General features: G+C 47.8%; 1 protein-coding gene across 1 annotated transcript; it reads left to right on the top strand.

The window, feature by feature from the left end:
* Nucleotides 1-2506: 2506 nt before the first annotated feature.
* Nucleotides 2507-25232, top strand: LOC121008767. Its single transcript, XM_040441462.1, has 3 exons — nucleotides 2507-3344; nucleotides 11655-12038; nucleotides 25228-25232. The coding sequence occupies exons 1-3, from the start codon at nucleotides 2507-2509 to the stop codon at nucleotides 25230-25232; spliced, it is 1227 nt and encodes a 408-aa protein (XP_040297396.1).
* Nucleotides 25233-25480: the final 248 nt, after the last annotated feature.

The raw sequence follows: 25480 nt of genomic DNA, 5'->3' as shown, positions 1-25480 counted from the left end.
TGGAAGTCAGGCAGCTGGAGTCCCCGGTGGGCAGACTGTATTTTGGGGATGAGGAGGTCCCTGAGGATGAGCTGGTGAAAATCAGAAAGAAGAAAAATAAAACTGTAACGGAAGAAGTGCTTCGATTTGTGCCTTTTGAATCCGCTGCTGTGCCCAGCCCGGTTCCTGTAGTGGAATCGGGTCAAACAGTGCGGGAGATTAATTCTAAGATGGTGACGGGAGGTGCCCCCCCTTCCTGTAGTGGTAGGGTGGTCACAGGAAGCGCAGGGGGTAAAACCCCAAACAGTGTGGCGGACAAGGATGTGGTGATTGTGGACAAGGTTCAAGGTGGTGGTGCTGAGAAAGAGGATGTAAAGACTTTGGAACCTGGAGAGAACACTATGGTCGATTATCCCAGGACTGTGCGGGCCGTGGGGGGTGCGGGAGATGGGGAGTCCCCTGCGGGTTTTGCGGGGGGCTCCTCAGGGCCCGCCCCCAGTGATTCTCCGGTCTCTTTAGGGAACCCGACCAGTCCAGGGGGAGTGAAAGGTGATGCAAATATGGTTGTTAATGGGATTGTGGGTAATAATGTGCAGGTGGCTGTGGGGGTGAATGAGAACGTAGACCAGGTTATAAATGAGGATACAAATGAATTGGTAAATGGGATTGTGGATGAGGAAGAAATTGAGATGGTGGATGAGGAAGCTTTGATTGAGGAGTATATTGCGGATACGGAAGTGGATGAAGAGGAGGAAGTTATGCGGAAGGAAGCAATGATGAAGGATGTGAGAGAGAGGATGGCAAAAACAAAGACGTATGCGGGTGTTGTTTCGGGTGACTTTTTGCCCAAGGTTTCGGGCGGGGGTGACTTGCAACGGCGCCTCCTGGAGGCCCTAAAAAAAGGACCGGGGACTTCCATACAGGTAGAGGGAGGGTCGGTTGACCTGGCTTTCTGGACAGAAAGGCATGGTTTTAGGGCCTTCCGAGAACAAAGGAGGGGTGAGATCGTATGGACTCACCCCACACCGGGGAGGGACCGTAGGAATGTGGCCCGTCTCTATTGGAGGAGTAAGGAAGCAGCAGTTCCTTCTAGGAAGACTGTTGTTGAACTTCTCCTGGGGGCGGGGTTTGTCGCGAATGACATCTTTGCGCTCATACATCCCTACGGCACCGCTATGTTCGACGTCAGCTTTGTTAGGCCGGAGGGTTTGGAGCTTTTCTGGTCTAAATATGAGCTGATGAAGAACAACCCGGAGTGGCGGGGTTTTGCCGTCGAGGCCATCACCCGCCAATCGACTGTGAAGACAGTGACCGTTTTGACCTGTAATGAATCACTGTCTAGTGTAGACATCATGACTTGGCTCAGTCGATATGGTAGGGTGGGGCAGTTCCCCGCCAAGGTGCTCGATGAGCATGGCATCTGGTCAGGTGCCTGGACCTTCAGCGTGGAGCTGTTTGATCGGGGCAATTCTGTTGCTCATATTCCCTCCTCTGCCTTCATAGGAAGGGATAGGATTATGGTGTTCTATAGGGGCCAGCCAAAGGTCTGTCACAAGTGCGGCAGTCCCACCCACTTCAGCGCACAATGCGATGTTCGCATGTGTGCGAAGTGTGGGGACACTGGTCATCTTGCCGCATCTTGTAGGCGGATCCGGTGCAACCTCTGTGGGGACCTAGGTCACCCGTTTAGTCGCTGTCCGCTTGCCTTCGCCAACAGGGTTCAGTGCCGGGCTCAAGATCAGGCAGGCACTAGCCGCGAGGCTGGGTCTGTGGTTGGGGAGGAGCCTGCTGCCGGGACTGAATCAGTTGGTGAGGGGACAAGCGCTGGAACTACTAGCGCTGGAAGAAGCAGGCAGGATCCGAAGAAGCAAAGGCCGTCCAAGATCAGGCGGCTAGAACAACGCCGTAAGGATAGGGAACAGGTAGCAGCTGATCCTTCAGCTGGTCTTTTGGCTGGTCTGGCTGAGGATCCCGGTTGTAGTGACCCGGGGTACAGCGACGATGGGGAACCAGAGGCCCAACCTGTGGAGGCTAACCCATCCGCCAACCCTGTCTCCTCGTACGGCGAAAGCTTGGACGAGGGTGGCAGAGCGTGGTTGGAGGGTAGGAGGAACAAGCGGAGTAAGAAGAAAAAGAAAGGAGAGGGTCGTAAGCCCTCTCTGGAGTGGGACCCATCTGTCCCACTCATCCTTGACCAGAGGCCTAAGGAAGGATCAACTGGGTCCCCTCTGGTGGAAGTCTCTAATCGGTACCAGGCCCTTGACGAGGATCCCCCAACTGCTTCAGCTGGGGGGGAGGAGGGTGTGGTGCCAGAACGCGTGGGGGCCTCCTCGCAGGCTGCCGGGCCCTGTCCTTCGGGGGGTAAATTACCTTCTGGAGGGGGGGCCAAGCCTGGAACCTTGGGCAAAAAGGATGGTATGGATGTCTCTGTATGTTTGAAAAGACAGAAGGAGTGTGATGGTTCAGATGAAAATGCTGATGGTGGTGGGGTGGGGAAAAAGAAGGCTATCTAACTCGATCATCAATGATGGCGGAACTCACCCCGTTGACACTGGCAAGCATTAACGTTGCCAGTATTAAGTCAGACGCAGCTCGTTTCCTGGCCTTTGATTTTTTCAGCCGTTTTGAAGCTGATATTTTATTTTTGCAAGAGACCTGGTTAACAAGTACAACTCTGCTGGCAAAAGCCAAGCGAGAATGGCGGCTAGGTCCGTCTTTCTGGTCTCTTGCGGCCGAGCCACGTAGCGGGGTGGCGGTACTTTTTAAGACCGCCGAAAGAGTGGAATGCAGGAGGATAATCGAGTTAGAAATGGGAAGGTGCCTGATTTTAGATGTCCTCATGGGGAGACAAGAATTGAGACTAATAAACATCTACGGCCCACAGAGTAAGTGGGACCGCAAGTGTCTCCTCATGAGGATTAAGCCTTTTCTTTTTACCAGCCGGCAAGTGATCTTTGGAGGGGACTTCAACAATGTGACGAGGGCCTGTGATAGGGGAGGCTCCAAAGGTGGGCTGGATGCTGATAGCATTGTGTTGTCTAGGATAGTTGAGGATACTCGTCTGGTGGACGCCCATTTACGGCATAAGCCAGACCACGTGGATTTCACCTTTCATCAGGGAAATCGTAGGTCTAGAATAGATAGGTTTTATTTAAAGGAGGAGGCTGTTTTCTCGGCTTTAGAAGCCGTGGAAGTGGAATTCTCCGACCACTGTTTGATTATTTTTTCTTTGAATGTTGCAGAGACTCCCTGTATGGGCAGAGGTATGTGGAAGCTGAATTCATCTCTCCTGGAAGAAGTGACAATAAGACAGTCCTTTGAGGATTTCCTTCAGAGCCAGGAACCCTTGGTGGACCTCTGCAACAGTAAGTCGGAGTGGTGGGAGATATTCAAAAAAAGGACGGCGAGGTTTTTCCGTGAGCTTTCTAACCTCAGGAGCTGGGACAGATACTGTCTGTACCAGGAACTGAGGAAGAAACTTGAAAGACTGGTTTCGACGGGGGGTAGCCATGAGGATATCTCTCGTGTGAAATCCTTGCTCAAGAGGTGTCAGTACGATAGATACGCCTCTTTGGTAGCTGAAAGGGATTTCGGGAAGTACCGCTCACCCGACCCCTTTGGAAACTGTAAGATGGCAGTAAAAAGTAAATTTGTGGTAGGCCTGGTCGACAGTACGGGTTCCCTGAATAGGTCCAAATCAGGGATCCTGGAGGTCGTCAGGTCTTTCTACTCTCACCTCTTGGGTAGGAAAGAACTAAATCGGGACAGTTTTTCAGCTTTCTTGGCTGAAGCTATTCCCAAGGCAGGAATAGACCCCTCTCTTGATGTTTTGGCAGAACCTATCAGGCAAGAGGAAGTGGGACTGGCCATTGATGGGCTTAGGCCCAAGAAATCGCCAGGTCCGGATGGCTTAACATCCGAGTGGTACAAGGCTTTCAAGGAACAATTAGTTCCTCTCTTGACCGAGGTGTTTAACGAGTGTCTTTCCTCGGGCACTCTGCCAAAGTCAATGGGTAAGTCAGCCCTGATTATTCTGTCAAAGGGTAAAGATCCATCCCGCATTGAGAACTGGAGACCCATATCGCTTCTCAATGTGGACAGGAAGATTCTGGCAAAAATACTTTTCTGCAGATTGGTGAAGTTTGCACCGAGACTTCTTTCTGGGGCTCAGCACTGCTCTGTTCCCGGTCGAAGCGCTTTTAGCGCCGTTCTCAGTGTCCGAGAAGCCGTGGAGCGGGGCAGGGCGGGTGTTTGGAAAGGGTTTCTGTTATCTTTGGACCAGGCGAAGGCTTTTGACCGGGTGAACCATGAGTACCTGTGGTCTGTTCTCTTGTGGTATGGTCTACCAGGGAGGTTTGTAGACTGGTTAAAAACTTTGTACAAAGGGGCGGAGAGTTTCCCGTTGATTAACGGTTGGTCGGGTCGACCTTTTGAGGTGGCTTCTGGTGTCCGCCAGGGATGTCCTTTAAGCCCTTTGCTGTATGTGTTTGCGATTGATCCCTTCATTAGAAGGGTAGATCGTGGACCGTTGGCGGGGGTGGGGATGGAACTGGCGGTGCGGGGGCCATCTCTGAAGGTGGTGGCATACGCCGATGATGTCTCCATTCTTGCCTCCTCGGAGGATGAGGTGAGCTGGGTGATGTCGGAGGTAGACTGCTATTCAGAGGTTTCTGGGTCTCAGATCAACTGGGACAAATGTGAGACTCTCTGGATGGGGGAAGGGGATCCTGTTTTCGATCTCCAGGGCACTCTTCCAGAACCTCAGAAGTCCGTAAAGATCTTAGGCATCAATTTCGGCCAGGATGGAGATTATCATCAGCAAAATTGGGAGAGTAGACTAAAAGATGTCGCCCAAAAGGTGGACCGTTGGAAGGGATGGTCTTTATCCCTCAGGGAAAGGGTTCACCTGTGCAAAGCCTACCTGATTCCCGTGCTTTTGTATCTAAGCAGTGTTTGTGTTTTGCCAGGGTCTCTCTGGGGTACGGTCTACAGCCTCTTTTTCCAGATGTTGTGGGGAAACAGGCTGAACCTAATCAGGAGAGAGGTTACTTACCGCACAAGGAGACTAGGCGGGTTGGATATGGTCAACCCTGTGGTATTCTTAACAAATACCTTTTTGAAAATTAATATTGCAAACCTCTGGAAAGAGAGGGCTCCTTTGTGGGTAATTTCCTGTAGGGAGTGGTTTCGGCCTTTCTTCCAGGAATGGGAGACAGGAGGGCGAGTGAAAGACCTACGTGCGTCACATGGATATCTTCCGGCTTACGTTGCCCCGGTTCTGAGAATCCTGAGACGGTGGGGTCTGGGGAAGGGAGAGGTGGAGACCATGTCGAGGTTTTCCCTTGACAGGAAGGTTCTATCTTACCTTTTTCAGGCCCCACTGACCTTGAGGGACTGCCCAAGTCAGGATCTGGAGGGTGGGCTGTCTTTGTTGAATTCAGAAAGGATCCCTAAGAAAGTTTGGGATGTGACTTGGCGCTGCTTCCACGGTAAGCTATATGTAAGGGACAATGTGAAGTGTAGAAACTCTGAGGAAAGGGGTTGTCCCCGGGAGGAGTGTGGTAACCTGCTGGAAACCATGGACCACTTCTTACTTCATTGTCTCTTTAATATAGAGGTATACAAAAGGGTGGGGGCTTCCATCGGTTGGCCTAGGCTGGCCGCCCTGTCCTATGCGGAGTGGGCCTATGGGGCTTTCAAAGACCTTGGTGGGAGGGACCGTCGCACTTTATTCGTAGTTAGTGCAGTGGTTAGGCACCACATCTGGTGTGCACGGTGTCTAGTGTCAACAAAGAGTCACAAAATCCTCCCGGTGGAGACGGTATATAGGAACATCATGGGTGACCTGGTGAAGGTACGCTCTCTTGAGTACGAAAGGTGGGGGGACCCCAAGGCCTCTCGTCTGTGGAGGGGCTTCTGTTTTGGGGTTCCTTAGCTGAGTAGTGCTCTTTTCCTGGTGGTGGGCTGATATAGCACACACATAGGGTTTTGTTTTGTTTTGTAGTAATGCAAGTATGGAAAGGCTTACGGGTACCGAACCATAGCTGGTTTAGGTGTAATAGTATTGGTTTATGGTGTCTATATTGTATTATATAGGTATGTTTTGTATTATGTTAGTGTATGATAATATTATATTATTATATTAGTATTGTTAAGTTTATAGTGGGGTTTAGTTAGGTTGGGAGGGGGCTGGGAGGGAGGAGGGAGTGTATATATTTTTGTTTTCTATTATATATTATATACATATATAAAAAAAAAAAAAAAAAATTATAAAAAGAAAAAAATAAAGAAAAAAATATATATATATAAAAAAAAAAAAAAAAAAAAGGTGTTTTTTTTGTTTGTTGCAAACTGACTGACCCCAGTCCGACTGGGGAAAGACTAGGACTTCTCAAAGCTCGGGGTTTATCCCCTTGGAACTTTGGGGGTTATCAGTTTGCATATTTGCTGTGGACTGGTGGTGGGTTAGTTAGATTTAGTTCTATAAGTTGTATATAATTTGTATATCATTTGTATATAGTTTGTGTATATAGTCGGTATATAGTTTGTATATAGTTTATGTATATTGTGTATATATTTTATTTTATGGATTTTATGTATACGTGTAAGATGCAAATATGTAAATATGTATAGTATGGGGTTACGAAAGTGTTTTAAGTGTGAATAGTATTGTAGGTTCTAGTGGGGTGGTGGACTGGTCGGGATGGGTTTAGTCATGTGTTTCGTTTCTGTGTATAGATATTGTTATGGCCTTTTGTTATTTATTTACAAATTAAAAGAGTCCATATATACGGAATAAGAGCAGATAAGGGGAATGACACACAGTATACAGGACAAGAGGAGTGGTACTGTGCAGTGTCCATATATACAGAATAAGAGCAGATACTGAGCATTACATACAGTATACAGGACAGGAGAAGTGGTACTGTGCAGTGTCCTTTTATATACAGAATAAGAGCAGATACTGAGAATTACACACAGTATAGAGGACAAGAGGAGTGGTACTGTGCACTGTCCATATATACAGAATAAGATCAGATACTGAGCATTACATACAGTATACAGGACAGGAGAAGTGGTACTGTGCAGTGTCCTTTTATATACAGAATAAGAGCAGATACTGAGAATTACACACAGTATAGAGGACAAGAGGAGTGGTACTGTGCAGTGTCCATATATACAGAATAAGAGCAGATACTGAGCATTACATACAGTATACAGGACAGGAGAAGTGGTGGGAGGAGTTGCTGTTCCTTCCTGTTCCTGTTTCCTGTTTCCTGTTGTTTGTGGGTGTGTGAGGTCCGGGAGGCTTACCAGCGCTTTGTTTGCCGGGGGAATTGCTACCCTTTCCCCAGGGGGTGGCAGTTTCTCCCGGTATGGATCCCCGGGCCTCCGGCTGCCGGCGTTCATCACCACGTGTCGGCAGCCGTGGCGGAGATGCGCGAGTGGAGAGGAGGGCCTCCAGGACTGGAGACCTGGGCTTAGATACCTCGACGCTACTGGAGGTGGACGACGACGCGGATGTGAAGATTCCGCAGCAAGCGGCCGCAAGGTCGCAGGTAATGGAGGGCAGCCCCGCAAGTGCCGCGGGCAGGAGGGGCCCTGCTACTAGGAGCGGCCGCGATCCCTGCAGTGAGCCCAATGGAGTGCCAGGTGAGGTCCGGAGGGGTCCCAGGAGAGCAGCCAGCTTGGGATCCTCTCTGGACATTTTGAGTCAGCACCCAAGAAAACAGGATGCTGTGGAAAGGCCCGCTGCTGCACAAGCAGCGGGTGGAAACATGAAAAGTGCAGTGGCTGGACAAGCTGCCGGACGGACCGTTGGACGGGATACAGGGAAGGCTGTGGAGAAGGTGACGAGGCCAGAGGCTGAGGTAGGTGATTCAGCATGTGGTGTGTCTGTGTCGGTGCCTCAGCCGGCAACAAAGTTACTGTAAAGAAGCATGGTGTCGGGGGTTCTTCCTGCCCAGCGGTTGAGAGACTGCATAATTGGGGTACTTTGGGCCCTAAGGAGTCTCCAAAAACCTTTTCCTCCCGGGTAGCATATTTCCTGAACATGCATGAGGAGGTCAAGAGGGAATTAAAAAGACTGAATGTGGAATTTAAAAATGTACAAATGCAACTTAAAATGGCGCCTAAGACAAAGAAGGCAATCCTCTCCTCCAGACTGGTGAGGTTGGAGGAGATAATCGCGGTTTTTGAGGAGAAGAGGGCCGCCATTGTGGAAAATGGCGGCCCATTCTTGGAGAAATTCAGGAATGACTGCAGGTTTCAGGGTATGTCTGGACTGTCTGGTACGCCTGGCCCCAGTCTGTCAGGGCAGCAGGCTGGAAGCCAGGGGAAGGTGGTACCAGGAACACAGGATTCGGAGGCGGACTCTCTGCCTTGTGGCCAGGGGGACCCCTCAGACCTGATTGCGGCCGCCTCCGGGGATGAAAGCGGGTCTGGGGGAAGGCTAATGCTGGAAGTCAGGCAGCTGGAGTCCCCGGTGGGCAGACTGTATTTTGGGGATGAGGAGGTCCCTGAGGATGAGCTGGTGAAAATCAGAAAGAAGAAAAATAAAACTGTAACGGAAGAAGTGCTTCAATTTGTGCCTTTTGAATCCGCTGCTGTGCCCAGCCCGGTTCCTGTAGTGGAATCGGGTCAAACAGTGCGGGAGATTAATTCTAAGATGGTGACGGGAGGTGCCCCCCCCCCCTTCCTGTAGTGGTAGGGTGGTCACAGGAAGCGCAGGGGGTAAAACCCCAAACAGTGTGGCGGACAAGGATGTGGTGATTGTGGACAAGGTTCAAGGTGGTGGTGCTGAGAAAGAGGATGTAAAGACTTTGGAACCTGGAGAGAACACTATGGTCGATTATCCCAGGACTGTGCGGGCCGTGGGGGGTGCGGGAGATGGGGAGTCCCCTGCGGGTTTTGCGGGGGGCTCCTCAGGGCCCGCCCCCAGTGATTCTCCGGTCTCTTTAGGGAACCCGACCAGTCCAGGGGGAGTGAAAGGTGATGCAAATGTGGTTGTTAATGGGATTGTGGGTAATAATGTGCAGGTGGCTGTGGGGGTGAATGAGAACGTAGACGAGGTTATAAATGAGGATACAAATGAATTGGTGAATGGGATTGTGGATGAGGAAGAAATTGAGATGGTGGATGAGGAAGCTTTGATTGAGGAGTATATTGCGGATACGGAAGTGGATGAAGAGGAGGAAGTTATGCGGAAGGAAGCAATGAGGAAGGATGTGAGAGAGAGGATGGCAAAAACAAAGACGTATGCGGGTGTTGTTTCGGGTGACTTTTTGCCCAAGGTTTCGGGCGGGGGTGACTTGCAATGGCGCCTCCTGGAGGCCCTAAAAAAAGGACCGGGGACTTCTATACAGGTAGAGGGAGGGTCGGTTGACCTGGCTTTCTGGACAGAAAGGCATGGTTTTAGGGCCTTCCGAGAACAAAGGAGGGGTGAGATCGTATGGACTCACCCCACACCGGGGAGGGACCGTAGGAATGTGGCCCGTCTCTATTGGAGGAGTAAGGAAGCAGCAGTTCCTTCTAGGAAGACTGTTGTGGAACTTCTCCTGGGGGCGGGGTTTGTCGCGAATGACATCTTTGCGCTCATACATCCCTACGGCACCGCTATGTTCGACGTCAGCTTTGTTAGGCCGGAGCTTTTCTGGTCTAAATACGAGCTGATGAAGAACACCCCGGAGTGGCGGGGTTTTGCCGTCGAGGCCATCACCCGCCAATCGACTGTGAAGACAGTGACCGTTTTGACCTGTAATGAATCACTGTCTAGTGTAGACATCATGACTTGGCTCAGTCGATATGGTAGGGTGGGGCAGTTCCCCGCCAAGGTGCTCGATGAGCATGGCATCTGGTCAGGTGCCTGGACCTTCAGCGTGGAGCTGTTTGATCGGGGCAATTCTGTTGCTCATATTCCCTCCTCTGCCTTCATAGGAAGGGATAGGATTATGGTGTTCTATAGGGGCCAGCCAAAGGTCTGTCACAAGTGCGGCAGTCCCACCCACTTCAGCGCACAATGCGATGTTCGCATGTGTGCGAAGTGTGGGGACACTGGTCATCTTGCCGCATCTTGTAGGCGGATCCGGTGCAACCTCTGTGGGGACCTAGGTCACCCGTTTAGTCGCTGTCCGCTTGCCTTCGCCAACAGGGTTCAGTGCCGGGCTCAAGATCAGGCAGGCACTAGCCGCGAGGCTGGGTCTGTGGTTGGGGAGGAGCCTGCTGCCGGGACTGAATCAGTTGGTGAGGGGACAAGCGCTGGAACTACTAGCGCTGGAAGAAGCAGGCAGGATCCGAAGAAGCAAAGGCCGTCCAAGATCAGGCGGCTAGAACAACGCCGTAAGGATAGGGAACAGGTAGCAGCTGATCCTTCAGCTGGTCTTTTGGCTGGTCTGGCTGAGGATCCCGGTTGTAGTGACCCGGGGTACAGCGACGATGGGGAACCAGAGGCCCAACCTGTGGAGGCTAACCCATCCGCCAACCCTGTCTCCTCGTACGGCGAAAGCTTGGACGAGGGTGGCAGAGCGTGGTTGGAGGGTAGGAGGAACAAGCGGAGTAAGAAGAAAAAGAAAGGAGAGGGTCGTAAGCCCTCTCTGGAGTGGGACCCATCTGTCCCACTCATCCTTGACCAGAGGCCTAAGGAAGGATCAACTGGGTCCCCTCTGGTGGAAGTCTCTAATCGGTACCAGGCCCTTGACGAGGATCCCCCAACTGCTTCAGCTGGGGGGGAGGAGGGTGTGGTGCCAGAACGCGTGGGGGCCTCCTCGCAGGCTGCCGGGCCCTGTCCTTCGGGGGGTAAATTACCTTCTGGAGGGGGGGCCAAGCCTGGAACCTTGGGCAAAAAGGATGGTATGGATGTCTCTGTATGTTTGAAAAGACAGAAGGAGTGTGATGGTTCAGATGAAAATGCTGATGGTGGTGGGGTGGGGAAAAAGAAGGCTATCTAACTCGATCATCAATGATGGCGGAACTCACCCCGTTGACACTGGCAAGCATTAACGTTGCCAGTATTAAGTCAGACGCAGCTCGTTTCCTGGCCTTTGATTTTTTCAGCCGTATTGAAGCTGATATTTTATTTTTGCAAGAGACCTGGTTAACAAGTACAACTCTGCTGGCAAAAGCCAAGCGAGAATGGCGGCTAGGTCCGTCTTTCTGGTCTCTTGCGGCCGAGCCACGTAGCGGGGTGGCGGTACTTTTTAAGACCGCCGAAAGAGTGGAATGCAGGAGGATAATCGAGTTAGAAATGGGAAGGTGCCTGATTTTAGATGTCCTCATGGGGAGACAAGAATTGAGACTAATAAACATCTACGGCCCACAGAGTAAGTGGGACCGCAAGTGTCTCCTCATGAGGATTAAGCCTTTTCTTTTTACCAGCCGGCAAGTGATCTTTGGAGGGGACTTCAACAATGTGACGAGGGCCTGTGATAGGGGAGGCTCCAAAGGTGGGCTGGATGCTGATAGCATTGTGTTGTCTAGGATAGTTGAGGATACTCGTCTGGTGGACGCCCATTTACGGCATAAGCCAGACCACGTGGATTTCACCTTTCATCAGGGAAATCGTAGGTCTAGAATAGATAGGTTTTATTTAAAGGAGGAGGCTGTTTTCTCGGCTTTAGAAGCCGTGGAAGTGGAATTCTCCGACCACTGTTTGATTATTTTTTCTTTGAATGTTGCAGAGACTCCCTGTATGGGCAGAGGTATGTGGAAGCTGAATTCATCTCTCCTGGAAGAAGTGACAATAAGACAGTCCTTTGAGGATTTCCTTCAGAGCCAGGAACCCTTGGTGGACCTCTGCAACAGTAAGTCGGAGTGGTGGGAGATATTCAAAAAAAGGACGGCGAGGTTTTTCCGTGAGCTTTCTAACCTCAGGAGCTGGGACAGATACTGTCTGTACCAGGAACTGAGGAAGAAACTTGAAAGACTGGTTTCGACGGGGGGTAGCCGTGAGGATATCTCTCGTGTGAAATCCTTGCTCAAGAGGTGTCAGTACGATAGATACGCCTCTTTGGTAGCTGAAAGGGATTTCGGGAAGTACCGCTCACCCGACCCCTTTGGAAACTGTAAGATGGCAGTAAAAAGTAAATTTGTGGTAGGCCTGGTCGACAGTACGGGTTCCCTGAATAGGTCCAAATCAGGGATCCTGGAGGTCGTCAGGTCTTTCTACTCTCACCTCTTGGGTAGGAAAGAACTAAATCGGGACAGTTTTTCAGCTTTCTTGGCTGAAGCTATTCCCAAGGCAGGAATAGACCCCTCTCTTGATGTCTTGGCAGAACCTATCAGGCAAGAGGAAGTGGGACTGGCCATTGATGGGCTTAGGCCCAAGAAATCGCCAGGTCCGGATGGCTTAACATCCGAGTGGTACAAGGCTTTCAAGGAACAATTAGTTCCTCTCTTGACCGAGGTGTTTAACGAGTGTCTTTCCTCGGGCACTCTGCCAAAGTCAATGGGTAAGTCAGCCCTGATTATTCTGTCAAAGGGTAAAGATCCATCCCGCATTGAGAACTGGAGACCCATATCGCTTCTCAATGTGGACAGGAAGATTCTGGCAAAAATACTTTTCTGCAGATTGGTGAAGTTTGCACCGAGACTTCTTTCTGGGGCTCAGCACTGCTCTGTTCCCGGTCGAAGCGCTTTTAGCGCCGTTCTCAGTGTCCGAGAAGCCGTGGAGCGGGGCGGGTGTTTGGAAAGGGTTTCTGTTATCTTTGGACCAGGCGAAGGCTTTTGACCGGGTGAACCATGAGTACCTGTGGTCTGTTCTCTTGTGGTATGGTCTACCAGGGAGGTTTGTAGACTGGTTAAAAACTTTGTACAAAGGGGCGGAGAGTTTCCCGTTGATTAACGGTTGGTCGGGTCGACCTTTTGAGGTGGCTTCTGGTGTCCGCCAGGGATGTCCTTTAAGCCCTTTGCTGTATGTGTTTGCGATTGATCCCTTCATTAGAAGGGTAGATCGTGGACCGTTGGCGGGGGTGGGGATGGAACTGGCGGTGCGGGGGCCATCTCTGAAGGTGGTGGCATACGCCGATGATGTCTCCATTCTTGCCTCCTCGGAGGATGAGGTGAGCTGGGTGATGTCGGAGGTAGACTGCTATTCAGAGGTTTCTGGGTCTCAGATCAACTGGGACAAATGTGAGACTCTCTGGCTGGGGGAAGGGGATCCTGTTTTCGATCTCCAGGGCACTCTTCCAGAACCTCAGAAGTCCGTAAAGATCTTAGGCATCAATTTCGGCCAGGATGGAGATTATCATCAGCAAAATTGGGAGAGTAGACTAAAAGATGTCGCCCAAAAGGTGGACCGTTGGAAGGGATGGTCTTTATCCCTCAGGGAAAGGGTTCACCTGTGCAAAGCCTACCTGATTCCCGTGCTTTTGTATCTAAGCAGTGTTTGTGTTTTGCCAGGGTCTCTCTGGGGTACGGTCTACAGCCTCTTTTTCCAGATGTTGTGGGGAAACAGGCTGAACCTAATCAGGAGAGAGGTTACTTACCGCACAAGGAGACTAGGCGGGTTGGATATGGTCAACCCTGTGGTATTCTTAACAAATACCTTTTTGAAAATTAATATTGCAAACCTCTGGAAAGAGAGGGCTCCTTTGTGGGTAATTTCCTGTAGGGAGTGGTTTCGGCCTTTCTTCCAGGAATGGGAGACAGGAGGGCGAGTGAAAGACCTACGTGCGTCACATGGATATCTTCCGGCTTACGTTGCCCCGGTTCTGAGAATCCTGAGACGGTGGGGTCTGGGGAAGGGAGAGGTGGAGACCATGTCGAGGTTTTCCCTTGACAGGAAGGTTCTATCTTACCTTTTTCAGGCCCCACTGACCTTGAGGGACTGCCCAAGTCAGGATCTGGAGGGTGGGCTGTCTTTGTTGAATTCAGAAAGGATCCCTAAGAAAGTTTGGGATGTGACTTGGCGCTGCTTCCACGGTAAGCTATATGTAAGGGACAATGTGAAGTGTAGAAACTCTGAGGAAAGGGGTTGTCCCCGGGAGGAGTGTGGTAACCTGCTGGAAACCATGGACCACTTCTTACTTCATTGTCTCTTTAATATAGAGGTATACAAAAGGGTGGGGGCTTCCATCGGTTGGCCTAGGCTGGCCGCCCTGTCCTATGCGGAGTGGGCCTATGGGGCTTTCAAAGACCTTGGTGGGAGGGACCGTCGCACTTTATTCGTAGTTAGTGCAGTGGTTAGGCACCACATCTGGTGTGCACGGTGTCTAGTGTCAACAAAGAGTCACAAAATCCTCCCGGTGGAGACGGTATATAGGAACATCATGGGTGACCTGGTGAAGGTACGCTCTCTTGAGTACGAAAGGTGGGGGGACCCCAAGGCCTCTCGTCTGTGGAGGGGCTTCTGTTTTGGGGTTCCTTAGCTGAGTAGTGCTCTTTTCCTGGTGGTGGGCTGATATAGCACACACATAGGGTTTTGTTTTGTTTTGTAGTAATGCAAGTATGGAAAGGCTTACGGGTACCGAACCATAGCTGGTTTAGGTGTAATAGTATTGGTTTATGGTGTCTATATTGTATTATATAGGTATGTTTTGTATTATGTTAGTGTATGATAATATTATATTATTATATTAGTATTGTTAAGTTTATAGTGGGGTTTAGTTAGGTTGGGAGGGGGCTGGGAGGGAGGAGGGAGTGTATATATTTTTGTTTTCTATTATATATTATATACATATATAAAAAAAAAAAAAAAAAAATTATAAAAAGAAAAAAATAAAGAAAAAAATATATATATCTAAAAAAAAAAAAAGAAAATGGTGTTTTTTTTGTTTGTTGCAAACTGACTGACCCCAGTCCGACTGGGGAAAGACTAGGACTTCTCAAAGCTCGGGGTTTATCCCCTTGGAACTTTGGGGGTTATCAGTTTGCATATTTGCTGTGGACTGGTGGTGGGTTAGTTAGATTTAGTTCTATAAGTTGTATATAATTTGTATATCATTTGTATATAGTTTGTGTATATAGTCGGTATATAGTTTGTATATAGTTTATGTATATTGTGTATATATTTTATTTTATGGATTTTATGTATACGTGTAAGATGCAAATATGTAAATATGTATAGTATGGGGTTACGAAAGTGTTTTAAGTGTGAATAGTATTGTAGGTTCTAGTAGGGTGGTGGACTGGTCGGGATGGGTTTAGTCATGTGTTTCGTTTCTGTGTATAGATATTGTTATGGCCTTTTGTTATTTATTTACAAATTAAAAGAGTCCATATATACAGAATAAGAGCAGATACTGAGCATTACATACAGTATACAGGACAGGAGAAGTGGTACTGTGCAGTGTCCATATATACAGAATAAGATCAGATAAGGGGAATAACACACAGTATACAGGACAGGAGAAGTGGTACTGTGCAGTTTCCATATATACAGAATAAAAGCTGATACAGATATGTGATATATTTACACAGTGTCGGACTGGGGTACTTAGGGCCCACCTTAGGGTTCCTGCACACAAACGTATTTTTTTTCCATGTCCATACCGTTCCCTTCACTTCAATGGGGCCGCTAAAAAAAATTACTCTGTGTGCATTCTGTCTGTATGTCCGCATGGCCGTTCTGCAAAATGATAGAACATGTCCTATTATTGTCGGCATTGCGGACAAGGACAGGACTGCTCTATTAGAGGTAGGCTGTTCTGTTCCGCATAATGTGCAATGCACACACCCGGTATCCATGTTTTGCGGACCCGCAATTTGCGGACTGCAAAACATCCGACGGTCGTGTTCGTGAGCACTTACAGTGATAACAGAAATATTAAAGATGAAGTATGATGGCAGACATTCACAGCAAAATGCACAAATATACATGTGGCAGAATTTACACATACTGGCCCAGATTCAAGAAGCACTTGCGCGGGAACAAGTGTGATTTGCGCCGCGCAAGTACTGATTTGCTCCTATGCAAATTTGCGGCTGATTCTGTAAACCAGTTAAGCCTGAAATGCGCCCATTTTCCCACGCACGCAGCCTAGCTGTTCCTGCGCAATTTTGCGCGGGGTGTAAGTTGCGCCTTCATGGAATTCCCTCAGCGAATATGCAAATTAGGTACTGCCGATGATTCAGAAACATGCGCGTGTGATGCGCATCTTGCGCTGGAAGCGTGCAAGCTTTTTTCCCTGGGCAAACTTGCTCCTGTTAAAAGCAGGGGCAAGTTAGCAAAAGATGGCCAAATGTCATCTGAAGGAGCGCGCAACTTCAGCAGCACCTGATCTGACAGACGATCTGAACAAGCAGAGCACCCACATTTTCGGGACCTCACATCTGTGCACCAACATGCCAGGGGCAGCTATGGTTCTTGATATTCTATTGACTGAGCCGACTCGTAGGAGGGCACGGGAGAGGATTTACAGAGGGCGCTACAACCTTTTTCAGATGACTGAGGCCTCATGCACACGACCGTTGTGTACATCCGCGGCCGTTGTTCCGTTTTCTGTTTTTTTTCGCGGACCCATTGACTTTCAATGGGTCCGTGGAAAAATCGGAAAATGCACCGTTTGGCATCCGCGTCCGTGATCCGTGTCCGTGATCCGTGTCCGTTTTTCCTATCATTTTCAATGGAAACTTGACTTAGTTTTTTTTTTCACTTTTCATGTCCGTGGATCCTCCAAAAATCAAGGAAGACCCACGGAAGAAAAAACGGTCACGGATCACGGAACAACGGAAATCTGTTTTGCGGACCGCAAAAAAAACCGGTCGTGTGCATGAGGCCTGATACTGAGGTGTATCGCATGTTTCGCTTTAGCCCTGAAGTCATCCTTGAGTTGGTAACAATCCTGCAGGATGACATCAGCAGCCCGACCCAAATCCAAATCCCAAATCCTGAGCATATAGAAAAATAATAAAAAAATCATAAGGGGTTGGGTCAGCACAACCTGCCTGTAGGTGCAGATCACTATGGCGAAATACATATACAAACGGAAAATGCAAATGTGATCGCACACTACATCCAGCACTCTGCCCTCCATGCTGGATGAGACATTGGTTTATATTTTGGCCAAAGCATAGTAAGCCACTCACCGCGTCAAGGCTGTCTCATGAGTGGTCCCTAACTCTTGTTCCTACCTGTTCATGGGCCATGACAGCCACATAAAATCCAGGGAATGCAGGTCAGCATGCAAGCCAAGTACACTTTGCTTGTAACCCCGTCCGGTGCCATTGCAGCTTTCATCGGATCCAGGGATGCAAGTACCAACATGCATGCTGAACCCACCATATACTTCTCCTGGAGCCAGATGGCTAATGGTAGGTTCTATACAAGCAGACTCAGTTTTATACTGACTTTAAAACCAGCCTCCAGGACAGATTGACTGGTCAGGTGTGCAATGACTCCAAGGAGATCGCCACGCCTCCAATATATACTACAAAGAAAAAAATAAGGGGTTGGGTCAGCACAACCTGCCTGTAGGTGCACATCACTATGGCGAAATACATATACAAACGGAAAATGCAAATGTGATCGCACACTGCATCCAGCACTCTGCCCTCCATGCTGGATGAGACATTGGTTTATATTTTGGCCAAAGCATAGTAAGCCACTCACCGCGTCAAGGTTGTCTCGTCCAGCATGGAGGGCAGAGTGCTGGATGTAGTGTGCGATCACATTTGCATTTTCCGTTAATAAAAAAATCATATTGTGTTGAGCAAAAAAATGTCGACATAAAATTATTTTTTAGTTTTTTTCTTTGGGCCAAGGGTGCCCCGGCTCTGGCTCCTCAATCTCCGTGGTGCGGAGGAGGCATGGGGTGGGGATGGAGGGGTGGGGGGAGGAGGGGGGGGGGAGGAAAAAGCAGGATGAAATTCAGCAAAGAACCTGCGCAAGTCTGCTCCTATTTATTTGCTCAGTGCAAGCTGCTGAGCAGGATTTGCCCTGAAATTATGCTAGCAAACCTCTGCTGAGCCGAAAATTCCTCATTTACATAGGGGCACACCCACTTTGACTTGCACGGCCTTGCGCCCTCAGCTTTGCCTTAAACAGGAGCAAATTAAATGAACAAACGATTCCTGAATCAGGTGGCAATTTGGCAAAATTGCTCCAGCGCAGAGAAATTCAGCTGAGCGGCTGAGGTGTAAGTAATGGGCAAATCTACCTGAATCTGGGCCAAAGTATATGGATATCCTGCACTTAAGTCAGTCAGAAACAAGACACATGCAGCACACACCAATCACTCATTGGATGTGGGACACAAGACACTTATACATGGCTCACATGCCACTGATGCATATTTCACATGCTGCACATACACCACTGATACATAGATCATATATAGCACACACCAATCACACATAGGAAACACACAATGTTGTATCACTGGGTTGTATCACTTCAGCAATTGGCATTATCGTGTAGAGAAAGTTAATACAAGGCACTTACTAATGTATTTTTATTATCCATATTGTCTCCTTTCCATCACATTATACACAGCACGTATCTGTGTTTATTACCACTGTGTAATCCAGCAGCGGTGGCCGTGCTTGCACACTATAGGTAAAGGTGTTGGCCTATGCACACTTCCAGCCTTTCCCTATAGTGTGTAAGCACGGCCACCACTGCTGAATTACACGGTGGTAATAACCACGGATACGTGCTGTGTATAATGTCATGGAAAGGAGGCAATATGGACAATCACAATTCACAATACATTGGTAAGTGCCTTGTATTAACTTTCTCTACATGATAAATGCCATTTACTGAAGTGAGACAAACCCTTTAACCCCTTTAACCATAAATGTCTAGCATGAAATTTACCAAATTGTAACCTTGCATATAATCTACATTATATTTAAAAGGGTAATCCTACCATAATGACCTATTACCTATCTACAGGATAGGTGATAAATATCAGATTGCTGGGGTCTGACTGCTGGAACACCCACTGATCATGAAAAAAGGGGTCCTGAGACATTCAACTACATTACCGCCAATCTATGTACACAAGGGTCTTAAAACCACATTCCCTTGATCATGGGGGTCCCAGCAGTCAGACCCCTATCAATCAGACACTTATCACCTGTCATTTCATAGCTGTTTGACCTTTTCACATTCCTTATTTTTAAAGGTTTTCTTTGCGTGTAAAAAAAAATAAATAAAATAAAAATGAAAAATCTGGCCCAAAATATGTCAAACTAAAATAGAAATGCTCACCTGTTAATGGGCCTGTGTCCACTTTTCTAGTTATCCTCTATCCACAGGATCCATGGGGGTCTGAACGCTGGAGCCCACACTGATCCCCTTTCTTGATTGAGTGGCAGGTTGAGCATATGCCCTGCCTCCCCATCCATTCTCTATGGGGTCGCCGGAGATGGCGGAGTACAGCGCTGCCTATTTCTTGTGGTCCCAAAGAGAATAAATGGAGCAGCAGGGCGTATGTGTGGCCTGTCACACCATCAAAAAGGGACCCATTCCTGGGATCAGTGGGGGTCGCAGAATCAGACCCCACTAATCATATAGTTATGCCCTACGGTGTGGAGAGGATAACTTGAAAACCTTGACAACCCCTTTAAATCTTCCACCACCAGTGTCTCTTTACATGGCAGCAGTGATGCCTGTAAATACGGAATATTATCACTACCGCCCTGTAAACCATTTGTGTCAATACTGGAGAATGTGACGTGCTATGCAGAATTTTTCCATCATAAGTCCAACCCCCTTTGCAGGTCGCAACCTTTAACAAAGCCCAAGCAATGGTGCTAGAGGAGCAATGTGAGCAAAGGGCACAAACGGAGGGTCATAACTGAAGCAGAGATATTAGGGTCAACTGAGGCAGGGTAATAGTGGGGATCCTGGAGCAGGGGTAACTGGAGAAGAGGCAACATTAGCATTGCATTTAGAGTGGAGGCATCTGGAGCTGAGGCACTAATGGCGGTGCACCTAAAGCAGAGGCATTAGGGTCGCCTGAGGCAGGGTAATAGTGGTGATCCTGGAGCAGAGGTATTAGGGGGGCAACTGGAAAAGATGCAATATTAGGGGTACATTTAGAGGGGGGGCATCTGGAGCTGGGGCACTTATGAGGGTGCACCTAAAGCATAGGCATTGGGGGGACCTAGGGCAGAGTGTCCCCAATGCCACTCTGAACTCTGCAGAGAGCAGCACACATACACAGATCTGTGTCTGCTATAAACAAATCCCCTAATTCCCATGTACAGTCTCCTACAGCTCACTACTGTCACACACCTGAGAAATCAACCCAGCACCGGAGAGGAGTCCTTCTCTCCAGCAGCCAGTTTTCTGACAGCAGGGAGGGCAGGAATCCCCCGCCTCCCCGGTGGGCCAGTCCGAGCCTGATTGTAAATGCAATAGTGAAAATCTATACCTCAGATCAAAAAGAGGAACATTTATGGAGCAAAGAGGGACAGAGGGAGTTGGGTCAAAAAGAGGGACTGTCCCTCCAAAAGACGAGGTCTGCCCATGCCATCTCTTCCACCCAGATTTTAATCACGGATATGGGTCAAGTCCGATGATGACTAGAGATGAGCGAATCGACTTCGGATAAAACATCCGAAGTCGATTTACAAAAAACGTCGGTCCAATACTGTACAGAGCGAGCGCTCCATACAATATTAGAATGTATTGGCTCAGATGAGCCGAAGATATTACTTTGCGAAGTCTCGCGTGACTTCGCGTAATAACTTCATAGTAACATAGTACATAACATAGTAGTACATAAGGCCGAAAAAAGACATTTGTCCATCCAGTTCGGCCTGCTATCCTGCAAGTTGATCCAGAGGAAGGCAAAAAAAAAACGTGAGTTAGAAGCCAATCTTCCTCACTTTAGGGGAATGAATTCCTTCCCGACTCCAATCAGGCAATCAGAATATCTCCCTGGATCAACGACCCCTCTCTAGTAGCTATATCCTGTAATATTATTACACTCCAGAAATACATCCAGGCCCCTCTTGAATTCCTTTATTGTACTCACCATCACCACCTCCTCAGGCAGAGAGTTCCATAGTCTCACTGCTTTTACCGTAAAGAACCCTTTTCTATGTTTGTGTACAAACCTTCTTTCCTCCAAACGCAGGGGATGTCCTCTCGTCACAGTCACAGTCCTGGGGATAAATAGATGATGGGAGAGATCTCTGTACTGACCCCTGATATATTTATACATAGTAATTAGATCTCCCCTCAGTCGTCTTTTTTCTAACGTGAATAACCCTAATTTTGATAATCTTTCAGGGTACTGTAGTTGCCCCATTCCAGTTATTACTTTAGTTGCCCTCCTCTGGACCCTCTCCAGCTCTGCTATGTCTGCCTTGTTCACTGGAGCCCAGAACTGTACACAGTACTCCATGTGTGGTCTGACTAGCGATTTGTAAAGTAGTAGGAATATGTTCTCATCACGGGCATCTATGCCCCTTCTGATGCAACCCATTATCTTATTGGCCTTGGCAGCAGCTGCCTGACACTGTTTTTTGCAGCTTAGTTTGATGTTTATTAAAATTCCTAGATCCTTTTCCATGTCAGTGTTACCAAGTGTTTTACCATTTAGTATGTACGGGTGACTTGCATTATTCCTTCCCATGTGCATAACTTTACATTTGTCAGTGTTAAATCTGCCACTTATCTGCCCAAGTCTCCAATCTATCCAGATCCCTCTGTAATAGTATACTGTCCTCTTCAGTGTTAATTACTTTACACAGTTTAGTGTCATCTGCGAAAATTGATATTTTACTATGCAAGCCTTCTACAAGATCATTAATAAATATATTGAAGAGAATAGGGCCCAATACTGACCCCTGAGGTTCTCCACTAGTGACAGTGACCCAATCTGAGTATGTACCGTTAATAACCACCCTCTGTTTTCTATCATTGAGCCAGTTACTTACCCACATACAGACGTTTTCTCCCAGTCTGAGCATTCTCATTTTATATACTAACCTTTTATGTGGTACAGTGTCAAATGCTTTGGAGAAGTCCAGATACACGACATCCATTGATTTGCCGCTGTCAAGTCTAGAACTTACCTCCTCATAGAAACTGATTAAATTAGTTTGACATGACCGATCCCTCACGAAGCCATGCTGATATGGCGTTATTTGCTTATTTCTGTTAAGATGCTCTAACATAGCATCTCTCAGAAAACCTTCAAACAGTTTACCCACAACAGATGTTAAACTTACCGGCCTATAGTTTCCAGGCTCTGTCTTTGGACCCTTTTTGAATATTGGCACCACATTTGCCATGCGCCAATCCTGTGGGACATTCCCTGTCAGTATAGAATCTGCAAATATCAGAAATAAGGGTCTGGCTATGACATTACTTAATTCCCTTAGGATACGGGGGTGTATGCCATCCGGTCCTGGCGATTTGTCTATTTTAATCTTTTTACTGTAAAAAAACAATTTCTTGAACTTGGGCTCGGTTTCAAGTGGTACCTTGGAACTGAACCCGAGTTCAGGAAATGTTTTTTCACAGTAAAAATTAATCTATGAAGTTATTACACAAAGTCAGGCGAGACTTCGCAAAGTAATAACTTTGGCTCATCTGAGCCAAAACATTCTAATACTGCTCGCTCCGTACAGTATTGGACCGAAGTTTTATGCAAAACGACTTTGAATGTGTTATCCGAAGTCGATTCGCTCATCTCTAATGATCACAATGGACGTCTATGCTTCTTGCCACATCTGCAATGCAAATCTGCCGCTGATCCCATTATGGATATACAGAGACGTAGCTACTCAATGACAGCATGAACCCGTATTTATAAACTTTTTTTAAAATAATGTAACCAATATGCAAATAATTACCCCCCAAAAAAGTTTATACTGTGCCTAAGGATGAGCCTCCGAGCCCAGCAGCTGGATGACACAAGCCATTCATTCTCCTCTGTGCTCCTAATTCATTACAATGAGCACTGTCACTGCTCAGGAGACAGGGATGAGGGTCTGGTGCATTTGCAGAAGTTGTCACCATTTCCTACCATTGCCTGCACAGAATAAGGAGTAAGTAACTGCTGGAGAAATGCAAAGCACTGTTAATGGCTGACTGCCTCGAAATTCTTACTGAACACAGCCTGGATGTCGTCGTCGTCGTCCCCCAAAACAGACCACAGGCTTCCAAAAACAGAATCTACCCCCCCCCCCCCCTCTTACTCCAGGACAGCAGCCATGCATGCATCGGGGGCATCATGTCAATAGTGAGGTGCCCCAGAGATGGAGCCATTCTCCTCCTGCAGACTGGGATAATGCAGAGCTGCTTGTCTGTCAACAGCAGCAGACTGACAGCCTAGTGAAAGAGCAGAATACAGGGGCAGGCTGTGGGATTTACCTAGGCTGGAGCAGGCATGGTCGGGACCTCTGCTGCTGCTGCTTTCAGGTTGGTACAGGAGCTGTGGGGAAGTGTTCAGCAGGAGACGGACGGGGAAGTCTTGCGAGATGTGCCCGCTCCTCCGGCTTCTCGCAGTGTTTGGAGCTGATGTTACATTCCCGGCATAGTCACTGATATGACAGCCCCGAGGGCAGCTCCCTTCATGTATGGCTGCCTCAGCTCACTGGACTGATGGCAAGTGCAGTGGCGAGGTGATCGTCAATCAGTCATCTCGCCACTTGCTAACGTTAAGTGTGAATGCTTAGTGAAGTGGCCGGCAGCGGCTCTGGAGCTGCCTGCTGCACCAATCATTAACTGTAAATCCCAGGGGCCCACCAAGGATTTCCCCAGCTCCCCGGTGGGCCAGTCCGAGCCTGTATATACACATACAAAGAATAAGAGCATTGATTTTCATATCCAGATATGTAGGACACTGATACAGATACTTGTAATATAGATAGCGACGTTTCAGTACTCTTACTGGGACTATATATCCAGAATAAGAGCACTACTACTCATATGCAGATATTGAGGACACTGGTGCTGCGCGAGTCTCCCATATACAAAATAAGCAGATATTGACCCACACACACACAGATAGACACAAACTCTTATTTACAGGATGCTGCTGGTTCTGTGTTCTCAATTTACACAACCAAGTAAAGTCGGTCAGACTAGTGATGATGTTTTGGGCTAAACCCTTCAATCCAGTAGAAATTCACAATATTGGGTAGCTTATTAATACTTAACATTTATTCGTATCAAAAATAAAATAATAGGCCCTTCAAAGTTCATTTAAAAAATATTTTGAATGCAACCTACTTGCTGCATAGGTATCTCTAGATAGCAAGGCTATCAAAGAGTAGGAGGGGACCAAAATGTACAGGGATAGCGATATCGATAGAGTGAGAGGAAGAGATGCGCAGTGAGAATGACACACTGCTGGGTCAAAAGCCCTAGGAGTCCCTTGCGCTATCTCCTTACCACCTTTCCTATTCCTTTCCTATTAGCACTATCCCTATCGTCACCCTACCTAGACATGGACTGCCCAGCTTTGTCCGACAGATAGAATGCGGTCCTTTTAGATCTCAAAAACAGACTCTATCGGCTTAGGGAGGGCAAACAAAGACTGACAAAAACAGGTGTGAGGTAGACTATGCTGTGTCCCAGTGTGGCTATGGGTAGCCTACAACACTAAATGAACACAACTCTCTAGGGTCAATGAAGATCCCTTATTAAAGGTAAACAAAAAAGCGTCCCGACGCGTTTCCTTAAAGGTTGGCAATTCCTCAGGGGACTATATCCTTTATATGTGACCATTAAGTAAATAGGTCACTTTTTCAAATGAAATGCAGGAGACACGTGTTGAATGTTCATCAAATTCATATGGTACAGTCAGAACACATTGCTGGTAATTATTAGATATCTTATCACCAATTCAATCAAGTGTCTCAGATTGTAGATTCGTGACCCTTTGATGTCAGGTCAGTATCCAGACAAAAAGTATACATAGATATACATAGATCATCAGTCAAATAGATTTCAGGCCACTCTAGTCTAAGCGGCTCTAAATGTCTAGTGACCCACAGTTTCAGGGTCACTAGTCAAACCAGGTGTAACAAGTAAAACACCAGTGTGATCAAAGTCCAGGCCTAGAAATGCAATGCATACAGCCCAGATTAAATTACATTCAATAGCCATGAAGATGCTGACTCCCAAACATTGAATCGGCTTCCTTGGTCAGCTGTCACCCAAGTTATATTTCCAACCGTTCAGTGATGTGTGCAAGGTAACGCTCAACAGCGATGATATACAGGCACAGAGTCAACTTTTTACTTATCTGTACAATCTGGGATATCAATTGTTCACAGACACATTGCGGATGTCTCTCCTCGGCGTCCTGCGTATGGTTCTGTGTTCTCCTCTGGTGTCTTTTGCAGGCTAAAAGACCTATGATCATGAGACACGCTTGCATCATCAAAGTTCCTTTACCCTACCATCACATTATCACAAAGGAGAGCTGTGCTGTAGAAGGGTCAGATAGTGTAGGGAATTGAATAAAGCACCCGATAACACGTGGTTCGGACAGTCTTAGGGAGAGCTGTGCTGTAGAAGGGTCAGATAGTGTAGGGAATTGAATTTTATTTTTTTGTTAGGCAGGGTTGGTGTTAGAGACCCAAAAGTCTTTTTAAG

Source organism: Bufo bufo, chromosome 7 (genome assembly GCF_905171765.1).
Source record: "Bufo bufo chromosome 7, aBufBuf1.1, whole genome shotgun sequence".
NCBI classification, from domain to species: Eukaryota; Metazoa; Chordata; class Amphibia; order Anura; family Bufonidae; genus Bufo; species Bufo bufo.
The sequence above is the reverse complement of the archived record's forward strand: the minus strand, read 5'-3'. Positions and strand labels throughout refer to the sequence as shown.

What these genes read in the sequence shown, in the direction of transcription:
- LOC121008767 (XM_040441462.1), top strand. Translation starts at nt 2,507, where the DNA reads ATGGCGGAACTCACCCCGTTGACACTGGCAAGCATTAACGTTGCCAGT. An exon ending in CTTGGTGGACCTCTGCAACA is followed by an intron (nt 3,345 to 11,654) that starts GTAAGTCGGAGT and finishes TGAATGTTGCAG; the next exon opens with AGACTCCCTGTATGGGCAGA.